At 34.4% G+C, this 12,129-nt stretch overlaps 2 protein-coding genes across 3 annotated transcripts in view; both read left to right on the forward strand.

Annotated features, from left to right (window-relative positions):
* LOC111048706 (zwei Ig domain protein zig-8) overlaps positions 1–12,129 on the forward strand; it is a 439,994-nt gene that overhangs the window by 263,501 nt on the left and 164,364 nt on the right. The window lies entirely within an intron of this gene.
* On the forward strand, positions 6,683–7,831 carry LOC120350870. The gene is made up of 2 exons (XM_039425944.1): positions 6,683–6,861; positions 7,345–7,831. Exons 1-2 carry the CDS (start codon positions 6,688–6,690, stop codon positions 7,516–7,518), a joined length of 348 nt encoding a protein of 115 aa, XP_039281878.1. The 5' UTR covers positions 6,683–6,687; the 3' UTR covers positions 7,519–7,831.

Genomic DNA, 12,129 nt, shown 5'->3' on the forward strand with positions numbered 1-12,129 from the left:
CCCTATAAGGTCGTCAATATTCCAATCAGACATAAACGTAAGAAAAGTGAATAAACGTATATTTTGTAAAATAAAATTTCAAAGTGGTTAAGAAATTAAAGTAAAATGAAAAATATAGAGAAAAAAGTATCGGTTTTCCGATGAAAAGAAAAAAAAAAAAAATCAGAGAGAATCAAGACATGGCCAGCCCACCGGTCCAGACAAAATGAATGTATGTACATCGACTTGAAACCTACCAATTTAGTTCATGCACAGAAACCTGTGATCAATTCCATTTGAATAAAATAAAATAATATTACTGAGATGATAAGGACAAACAGAGAAGTGGAAATCAGCATTAATTTAATTGAATCAATTGTTAGAAAATATTTCCTGAAAGATCAGATTTTTTCAGATTCAGGCCTACATACTTGATATACGGATTGCCATGTGAAAGATTTTTAAAATGATTTTGCTAACCAAAATTGTTTCAAAAATACATTATCTTGATTTTTATCAATGCGTATTAATCGGATAATGTTAAACAGGAAATCTATTTTCAATCCAAGTATTATTTTATCAATATTAAAGGCCTTCAATTCTTGAGATTCAGAAAGTAGTAGCAACAGAGGTAATCGTGTCAATAATCCTCATCAACTAGCGTACTAAATATACCTTGTAGATAAGATAGGAGAATTCATCATTTTTCTCATAATGATAAAATATTTTCAAATTATAATGATTTATTATTAGGAGTTATTATTCTCTCTTAACTAGGCTACAGCAAATTGAAAAGCAAAGAATAGTAATTACGTTACTACAAGTAATAGGCCTAGCATATTGGCAAAAAAAAAACAAACAAAAAAAAAACAATTGAAACCTTTTCCACTTAATTGATACATTATTCTCAATTGATAGAATATAATTAATAATTATCGTATAGAATATAATATAATTATCATAATTGGAAGATAGCGGAATGGAAATTATTCCTAAATTTATTGTGTATTGTATAGAACTTAGACCTATACATCTTTCAACTATCTTTTTTTTATTTATCTATCCAAATTTAAATATGTTACACTCTTTCTCTGTATTTCTTACCTATGTTTTCTCCCTCAATTCAACTCATTTCTTCCATTTCTAAATATTCTCTCAATTCCCCTGCGTAACTCCTTCTTCTCCTCCTACACAAATCCATCCCTAACATAAATCAACTTCCTCACCTCCTAGAGAAACCAAAGACACAAACCAAGATACAAAAGAGTCTAAAGATACAAAACAACATAGTGATATCCTCATTTCACATTGATCTGTTTGCATTGATTTGATGGGGAACAATGATGTTACTTTTCAACTAATACTGTAGTTAATCTCACTATTGTACGTGAAATCCACTTCAATAAGCATTAAGCATTGTTTGAATATAAAGCATTGACGTATTTCACAAGAACTACTGAAAGTAGTTTATCTCATCGTAGGTAGCAGCCCTTCCAGATCAACTTGGAGCAATCCCAGCAGCCTTCAACAACACAACAATTGCTCTTCATCGACAACTGCGAACAATGGAGTGCTTCGCATAACTCCGAGCAACGAGAAGATAGATTATAGAGAGGTGCAGCTCTGGACGTTGTTCCAGCATTTCTGTCCATTCATAACTAGCGGACATGACGCAGCCATTAGCACCCCACCAAATAACTTTGAAATCTCTGATTAATCTTCTAGTTAGTTGTGAATCTGTTACTGACATTTCGATACTGATAAGAGAGTTTAATTGACAAGTTTCAGTATGTCTATCAATATCTTTGGACAATCTGTCAATAGCTTGCGGTTTGTATTGCAAAGTAAGAGCAGTAGGCCTGAGTTGGGAAGCACACTAACTCACACACAGGGAAATCTTTCAAAAACTTTTTTTATGCTGAGGATGATACTCACCGATAGTACGATTTATATCGAGTCAGTGAAAATGTCAATTTTTATAATTCATACACATTTCCTAAAAGTCAAAAATGAGAACTTCCATTTGTCACTCAAGGAAAAGAGATACGATCATAGATTACTCTTATAATACTCAACTAAAAATTAATGAATCCATACCAATATTATTTTTATACAGACGGGGAAGAGACAATGTTTAAGTACTGTGGTGCGTTTTTAACGGCTTCACACATGTAGAGAGATTTGCCAAATCATGTAGTGCTATATCTAAAATGCCTCACGTTGGGCCGGCAAATCATGTGGAGCGTTATTTGAAGGCTTCACACATGTAGAGTGAATCTTGTACTGAGTCAATGGTGTAGCGGCTATAAATTTTGTAATTGCGTGCGTGGACGCTGAATGTACACCAGACTGATTGATTCACTACAAGATTCAATACAATTGTCGGAATCGCGGGAGGCCTAAACGCTCGCTCACCCTTGATTCTTCTAATGACAAACTGTATAGTGATGAAATTTTTATAAGCAGTGTAGCGATCGCTAAACACTGAAGACGGATACCTTAAAATTATTACCTGTGAAGAATGAGCATACAAAATCATACAGGTCGAGCAAAAATCCCGATGTAGATAATTTACGGGACTGCGTCTCTAATAAGTTCTGAAGGATTAAAATACGGTATTTGGACCAAATATCGTTCAGAATATATTCGAGAACAGAGTCTTGTCGGGTTTTAAGCTCTATTGTAGGAATTTATATGATCTATGGCTGCCACTGCTGTACAATTGATGTGTTCGCTCCAAAGTCGAGGTAGGTAACAGATAAAAGCTGATATATGAGCAGGTAAGGACAAAGAATAAATATCTCGATCTGACCCCACTCGCTACATCCACTTAGACCTGTTCCAATATCCAGCTTAATTCAATTATTCCAATGATCGTATTCGATCGGTTCTTGATGATATAGAACGTATCAGACACAATAATTGACAGGCTCAAGAAATAATCGAACTCAGAAAGCGAATTAACAAAACTGAAATGTATTACAGTAAAATATGTAATCATACAGGGCAGGTTTAGAATTTGATTTACAGGTTGATAATAATTTAGCATTAACAGAATAGTTAAAAATTTTCTTGTGCTTGCATGATACCATGCGTGATTCGACAGAATTTTACAATTGATAAAATTGAACAGTTTTGAAAAAATAGTGAAAAAATGAATTATAAAATATTTTTAAAAATGCTCGGGGTCGTGGTTCAGGCAGCGGAGGATAGTTAATCAACTACAAATTCTTATAAATTAAATATGAATAAATTTTAGGCTCTTAATAACTAAAAGCGCTTGTCGGCGTGGCCAATAGTTTAACGAAGAAAAAATTTATGTTTCTGCACTGAAATATTCTTCGAAGCGTAGATTGGGGCCCCTTTTAAAACTTATAACTCACGTGAATTTCCTTGGCGGTCGTGGTTTTTCTTCTTTAGATCAAAAATCGTTTGATCGGCGGCAATCCAGGCTTCGGTTTCAGCACGTGGGGAATTTTGATTTGATATCTCCCTCACCGAATTAATTAAGGGATAATTCACTTTAAACTTGTAATCTATCGATTGATAAAAACAGAAATTTACAAATAACAAATAAATTGGCCTAAAATATCGGCTCACAAATAGAACATTTAAAATCGAACAAGAAATTTTCACAAATAGGTCTTGGTAACTATAAAAAGAGATCTGCACGGAGAGGATTTCAAAAGGGAAGAGCTGTCTTTTTTCTCTAAGCTTCTTGGCTAGACCTTTCTTCTCAGAATCTCGATGTAATAATTTGCATAAAAATTTGCCATTGGTAGAACGCTTGTGACGTAGACGTGACGTCAATGGCAGGCAGTAGAATATAATTCTTTAATTACAATAATAATTCAATTTGTGTAATTCTTAAAACTGCTTAATCTTATAGACATAGTTCCTCTCATACAATGTACATGTGCTAGCGTAAATGATAAGGCAGGGTTGGTGTCTGATAATAGATTAACATGTGTTGCTTTCAAACGATCACCTTCTTGGTGCTATTTCGATGCACTGTGATTGGCTTAGACCTGCCAAAGAGATTTAATTACCATGTGGTTCAGTTGAATTAAATCATTAATAAATTAATATTCTTATACAATTTTTATTAGGTTTGAGACTGTTATAATTAATTTCTGCCGTTTTATCAATAATATAATTTCATGCTATGACCTAGTTAGTTACAATAAGACCTGACATATAATATAATTTCTTAAATAATAAATAATTTCAACGATAATACATACATTTTATTTTTTTATTTGAAATTCTTGGTCCTTTATTGATAGTTTTATAATTTTTAGAGATGGTATTATATCTTACGTGAAGCCAGCGTGACATTTGACAATACTTTGAATCAGTCAGCTGCGTTCGAACTGTTTTAAAAACATCTGATCGATAGTAAACAAAGTGTAACCTCAAAATCAATGAGCAATTCGTAAATAATTTGTGCTTTATTCGCAAAATAATTATAATTTTATTGAATAATTTTCCTAGAAAAATATTCAGTACAGAACGGTACCCTTATCTAATATACAGTTACTGATAAGTAGGCTTTATCGCTCGGTCGCTAACTATTCCTTTAGCAAATTCTTTCATTTTAAAAGGTAATCACAATTTTTCTCTCTTTTCATGGGGTCTATTTGAAAGATTCATCACACAATAGCCCCCAGGATATTTTAAATAGGTAATTGGGAGACGAGTCGAAACAATGACTATTTGAAAAATCCGATATTGTGATGAATACACTATTTCATCTCCTTACTTCTACGAAAACTCCACACTTAACACTAAAAACAATATATTGTGCACTTTTGGCTACGAGAAAATAAATAATTGATTGTTCCTTCCATTGGATACAATCGAAATACAATAATTAATGAGGTCTCTTTGGATCCTTCATTAAAACAACTCCACAACTTCCATTCACGGGTGGCTTATGAGCAGACCCATAACTATAACAAATATACAAAATTTCACATATTACTTCTTAAGATTCGAACAGTATTTGCAACAAATATAGACTTTCATCATTTTTCATAGTTATTACAAGTTTCGACTCTTTGGTTTGGCTTTTACTTAAATTGGGTGAGAGTGTGATTTTACTTCGGTGACTTGACAATCGTCTACCGTTTGACTCGAGCAATTCCTTATTTGCGCTTAGTACGTTGTGTACAAACGGGGTTACACTTGAAATGGCTTTCTTGATTTTTATCAATGTTGGTTACAAATATTAAGTCTTAAATTTATCAATTTGAATTTCAATTCATGATCTTTTGATGCAACAGTAATAAATTTCACATTTGAAGGTAAGAATTTCATTTTCTTTGGAGTTTTTTAGAGATACATTCATATAACACAGAACATGCGCATTTCGGGCAATTTAACATAAATATATATTTTTGGTTGCGTTTTTTGCTTATAATTTCACATTAAATAATATGTTACATTAATTAACAACGATATTGCTTTGATTCCTATACATTGACTCTGTGACTTCGCACACATTGGTTGGTGGGACGAAGAAAATTATCGAACAGGCGTTGGTTCTGAATAGATTTTTCTATTGATTCTGTATTTCAAGGTTAGATTTACACATTTTTTCAAATAAACTTTGTTTATTTTCTTTCCTCCTATTCACTACTAATTTCATGTTATTTCTAATTTATAATTATTTTCCGTAGATACTATAATTCTTGTTTCTATTTTTCAGTTGTGCAGATGATACCAGGCGATTGTTTCGGTGATGACTCTGACACGAGGTGGATGGCTTGATCAGGTTGGTAAATTCTTAAAGTTGTTTTCAGTTTTATTTCTTGATTTGAAGTTGATTTCAATTCTTCATTTGAAGTGAATTTATAATATTTTCCTCATTAGCTGAGATACGGCGAAGTTAAAGGTTATGTTGATTAGGCTGCAGTAAAAGATTCTAGTCTGCAAAGATGTGATTCAATGGGTAGGCTGTGATTATGAAGTGTTTGATAATTGGTGTATTCCACAAATGTAGTTTCCAGTTAATTAAAACATTATTTCTTTCTCAAGCCCCCATCTAAATTTGATTTCGGTATTTGTTTCAAGTTCCAATTCCGATTTGTGACTATCTGTTTTATTAAACTTGGCTTAAAACGAATGTGCCTACGAAGTAGGTAGATCTCTTCAGCCAGTGTTGTTCTTCCTTGTTGACCGGTGACATGTAGTTTGATCTTTTTAAACCTGACATGCGGGTGGTGTCTGTGGGTTCTTTCAGATAATCTTTTTCTTTTTTGCATGCCAGTGTACAGTCTGTTTGATTTTAACCGGACATGACTGCGGTGGTTGTAGGCCTTTCTTGAGACTACTTTCCTTTTTTCTTGCATGCTGGTAGGAAGCTTGATGTACGATTTTAACCTAACATGACGGCGGTGTAGATAAATTTTTCTTGAGACCATTTTTCTTTTTCGTGGAGCTGCTATTTTACTTGTGTGTTGTTTTGATTTAGAGGTTTTTATTTTCAGTTGTGACTTTGACTTGTTGTGAATTTCCGTTTTATTTCTATTGTTTAGTGGGCGATCTTCATGAGTACTGGGTTTATCTGTTGTAGATGCTGTCTTCGGTGGATGGACGGTGATGTGGGCGGTCGGCGGTCCGGGCTGCTCTTCAACGTGGTCGGCAACGTCCTTGGACTCCTGGTCTCTGGCGCGCGGTTGTACGGCTGGCCTCTCTATGCCATGGATGTCGTCCTCGGCTTGGCGGGCGATGTCGTCCGGCTCGTCTTGGCACTCTGCGGGCGGTAGTACGGGCTGTCCCTCCATGCAGTGGATGACGTCCTCGGCTCAGCGGATGATGTCGACTGGTTCCTCTCGGCGTTCGGCGGGGTGCGGCGCGACTCCGGTCTTGACATTCTCGGTGGGTTTGGTTTTCCATACATGTGTTATGTTCGCTTGCTTGTTTGACTTTCACCTCCTTCATTGTATCCTTCTCCACATGTATATGTTTCTTAATGCTGACTTCGACGCTGATTTTTCCCATATGCATATCTTCAGATATCCTATCCAATCGGTTATTTGTTTCTAAAATTGATTTATCCAGACACTCAGCTAATTTTTTGATGGTATTATCGGTATCATGGAATGCTTCATCCATCCGCTGACTCAATTTCTCTAAACCCTGTTCATTTACCTTCTTTGCTTCTTGAACTTCCTTTTTTAATTCCTCCTTTGTTTGGTCGCTTTTTTCATTTAGATTGTTTATAGCTTCATTTGTTTTCTTCGATGCTTCTTTTATTTGTTTGTTGTCTTCCTTTAATTCTTCCTTTGTTCGTTTGTTGTCTTCTTTTAAGTTGTTTATTGCTTCATTTGTTTTCTCATTCATCTTGGTTATTGCTTTCAGGAGGGTGTCCATATCCATGGCGGGATCGGGTGTACATCTAACGGTCATCCGCTGGTTCTTCATCCGAGCAACGGTACGAGAAATGGGAGTTCCTGTCTCGGGGGCGTCATCGTCCGTATGCTCTCCCGATGTTTCGTCCTCCGGCTCTTGGGCTACCAACGGATCTTCCACTAGGATGCAGCTCTCCTCCACCTGTGTCGAAGATAAATCATCCAGTACATTGGGATGGAAATCGGCGGCTGTGGTGATGGATGCGGATGGCGGCGAACAATCGGGTGAGATGTCCTCGTTGTCCGACAGACTTGGATTGACCTGGTCGTTTCCTGCCATGGTTTGTGAGAGAATAACGCGACGAACGTGTGCGGTGAATAAAAAACGTGAAAGTGTTGTGATATACAAAATAATTAATAAGAAATCCAATAGAAATTGCTATAGCTTCGTAGTGAGTGAAATACAGAAAAAAGTGGTTTAACAATGTGCTCAGTGATAAAATGAGTCAAGTTAGCAATATCGTTAACATAAAAATGACAAGAACATACAGGATACACAGTGAACACTTATGCGGTAATACAGGTACGCCTCTTATAATTTATTATTACTATTATTATAAATATTTTACTTTTATAATTTCTTGCCGCAATTCTATATATAGGGCTAGTATTCTTTGCAAAATTTTATATAAAAGCAGCAGTGTTCTGTTTGAATTATTCCGCAATATATCCGTGATTTAATTTTACTTCCCTCTTTATGCTTTAAAAAATTTAGAAATATAAATACTTCAATCCTCTTTTCTGTAAATTTTTATAAATTGTTTCAATATAGACCTAATATTCTTCAAATAATGTGACCTTTCTTATGGTATTTCTTATACCTATGACTTATAGTATGACCAATTTTCGAATAACACAAATAATAAAATTCTGAGTTCGATTTTTTCTCTAAAAATTCATCAATCGATAAATTTCTTTTCTGTTCAAAAATTGGGTATGGTACTTCTTGTTATTTTATATAACAGTGAACAGTTAATATTCAATTCGAAGAAATTCACAACCATAAATTTTTCAAAAAATTTTCCCGTTGTCAGCGCTATAGTATACTGAGCAACTAAATAATCCTCGTAGTCGATTATCCACCTCTTCAATGCCTATCACTGTTGGGCGCCAAATCATGTAAAGCTCTTCCTGGAGGAGTCACTCTCACCTCCAAGGATAGGACAATACACGTAGGGTGATGTAATGCTGTATTTAAATGCCCCACGTTGGGCGCCAAATCATGTGGTGCGTTTTTAACGGCTTCACACATGTAGAGAGATTTGCCAAATCATGTAGTGCTATATCTAAATGCCTCACGTTGGGCCGGCAAAATCATGTGGAGCGTTATTTGAAGGCTTCACACATGTAGAGTGAATCTTGTACTGAGTCAATGGTGTAGCGGCTATAAATTTTGTAATTGCGTGCGTGGACGCTGAATGTACACCAGACTGATTGATTCACTACAAGATTCAATACAATTGTCGGAATCGCGGGAGGCCTAAACGCTCGCTCACCCTTGATTCTTCTAATGACAAACTGTATAGTGATGAAATTTTTATAAGCAGTGTAGCGATCGCTAAACACTGAAGACGGATACCTTAAAATTATTACCTGTGAAGAATGAGCATACAAAATCATACAGGTCGAGCAAAAATCCCGATGTAGATAATTTACGGGACTGCGTCTCTAATAAGTTCTGAAGGATTAAAATACGGTATTTGGACCAATATCGTTCAGAATATATTTCGAGAACAGAGTCTTGTCGGGTTTTAAGCTCTATTGTAGGAATTTATATGATCTATGGCTGCCACTGCTGTACAATTGATGTGTTCGCTCCAAAGTCGAGGTAGGTAACAGATAAAAGCTGATATATGAGCAGGTAAGGACAAAGAATAAATATCTCGATCTGACCCCACTCGCTACATCCACTTAGACCTGTTCCAATATCCAGCTTAATTCAATTATTCCAATGATCGTATTCGATCGGTTCTTGATGATATAGAACGTATCAGACACAATAATTGACAGGCTCAAGAAATAATCGAACTCAGAAAGCGAATTAACAAAACTGAAATATATTACAATAAAATATGTAATCATACAGTGCAGGTTCAGAATTTGATTTACAGGTTGATAATAATTTAGCATTAACAGAATAGTTAAAAATTTTCTTGTGCTTGCATGATACCATGCGTGATTCGACAGAATTTTACAATTGATAAAATTGAACAGTTTTGAAAAAATAGTGAAAAATGAATTATAAAATATTTTTAAAAATGCTCGGGGTCGTGGTTCAGGCAGCGGAGGATAGTTAATCAACTACAAATTCTTATAAATTAAATATGAATAAATTTTAGGCTCTTAATAACTAAAAGCGCTTGTCGGCGTGGCCAATAATTTAACGAAGAAAAAATTTATGTTTCTGCACTGAAATATTTTTCGAAGCGTAGATTGGGGCCCCTTTTAAAACTTATAACTCACGTGAATTTCCTTGGCGGTCGTGGTTTTCTTCTTTAGATCAAAAATCGTTTGATCGGCGGCAATCCAGGCTTCGGTTTCAGCACGTGGGGAATTTTAATTTAATATCTCCTTCACCGAATTAATTAAGGGATAATTTACTTTAAACTTTTAATTTATCGATTGATGAAAACAGAAATTTACAAATAACAAATAATTGGCCTAAAATATCGGCTCACAAATAGAACATTTAAAATCGAACAAGAAATTTTCACAAATAGGTCTTGGTAACTATAAAAAGAGATCTGCACGGTGAGGATTTCAAAAGGGAAGTGCTGTCTTTTTCTCTAAGCTTCTTGGCTAGACCTTTCTTCTCAGAATCTCGATGTAATAATTTGCATAAAAATTTGCCATTGGTAGAACGCTTGTGACGTAGACGTGACGTCAATGGCAGGCAGTAGAATATAATTCTTTAATTACAATAATAATTCAATTTGTGTAATTCTTAAAACTGCTTAATCTTATAGACATAGTTCCTCTCATACAATGTACATGTGCTAGCGTAAATGATAAGGCAGGGTTGTGTCTGATAATAGATTAACATGTGTTGCTTTCAAACGATCACCTTCTTGGTGCTATTTCTATGCACTGTGATTGGCTTAGACCTGCCAAGAGATTTAATTACCATGTGGTTCAGTTGAATTGAATCATTAATAAATTAATATTCTTATACAATTTTTATTAGGTTTGAGACTGTTATAATTAATTTCTGCCGTTTTATCAATAATATAATTTCATGCTATGACCTAGTTAGTTACAATAAGACCTGACATATAATATAATTTCTTAAATAATAAATAATTTCAACGATAATACATACATTTTATTTTTTTATTTGAAATTCTTGGTCCTTTATTGATAGTTTTATAATTTTTAGAGATGGTATTATATCTTACGTGAAGCCAGCGTGACATTTGACAATACTTTGAATCAGTCAGCTGCGTTCGAACTGTTTTAAAAACATCTGATCGATAGTAAACAAAGTGTAACCTCAAAATCAATGAGCAATTCGTAAATAATTTGTGCTTTATTTGCAAAATAATTATAATTTTATTGAATAATTTTCCTAGAAAAATATTCAGTACAGAACGGTACCCTTATCTAATATACAGTTACTGATAAGTAGGCTTTATCGCTCGGTCGCTAACTATTCCTTTAGCAAATTCTTTCATTTTAAAAGGTAATCACAATTTTTCTCTCTTTTCATGGGGTCTATTTGAAAGATTCATCACAGTACTTATGGGAGTAACGGGAGTAGAATTTTGATAAGGTTTTCAGCATGTAGGAAGAATCAAGGCTTTCGATAAGTATTTCCTTGTATATTTTTTAGAACAAAAATCCACATTGAACCAGAATAAATCCAACAATGGTACAGTGATCATGTAGCTTCCAATTTTAAAACGTTCAGCATTGGTTGAGTCTGAAGCGCTTATGATATTAATGAGGGATACTGAAAGGATGAAGTGAATTTCAACCGAGAATTCCCCATTCAATCTTCGTGGAAATAACGTGAGCTGTAGAGCTCTGTGCTGAAAAATTTCTGCATTCTATACACTGGGCCTATCATGTCGGAATGAAAAACTGTGTTTGTTGGTTACTGGGTGAAAAGTGAGTTCTTTCAACATAACTTTACATATTATAATTGTATCTACACTTCTGTAATGTTCCAGATACTGTTTGTAGAGATCCAACTCGTTTCGAGTGGTTTACATGAGAGTGAGATGAATATTGATCTTATACATTTTCCATCGATTGGAACATTATTTTGAAAGTCCACCTCGATGGAACTAAGAATCTCCAATACAAATAAGATATTACTAGCAGAATTTACAATAGAACTACATCACATAAATTGTTAATGGAAAAATCATTCCATTATAGAAGTTGAATAGAAAGTTATGGTGGTTTTTATCTTGTAGGGAGTAAATACTATCCATGATCAGAAGTTGTTACATATTTCCAATTTTATCACTGTACTCTTTGTCTGAAAACAGCTTGTACTCTGTTGAAACAACACTGTACTCTGCTTGTCTGAAAACAGCAATCAACTTTGGATGTGGTTTGTTCATTTATTATTTCTTCCTGAATAAGACTAAACAACAGATTTCCAATATTTTCCATACATCTATCTCCCATTAGTATTCAATGAACATGATACCGAGAGAAATTGTAATAGAGTATTGAAAGATTGTACTAATGGAGAACAAAAAATGATAGGTTTCATTTTTAGAAGATA

This window comes from Nilaparvata lugens, chromosome 4 (genome assembly GCF_014356525.2).
Source record: "Nilaparvata lugens isolate BPH chromosome 4, ASM1435652v1, whole genome shotgun sequence".
Classification (NCBI taxonomy): Eukaryota; Metazoa; Arthropoda; class Insecta; order Hemiptera; family Delphacidae; genus Nilaparvata; species Nilaparvata lugens.

Coding starts and splice junctions, on each gene's coding strand:
- LOC120350870 (XM_039425944.1), top strand. CDS start 6,688: ATGTCGTCCTCGGCTTGGCGGGCGATGTCGTCCGGCTCGTCTTGGCAC. Junction 6,862..7,344: donor CTCCGGTCTTGACATTCTCG/GTGGGTTTGGTT, acceptor TATTGCTTTCAG/GAGGGTGTCCATATCCATGG.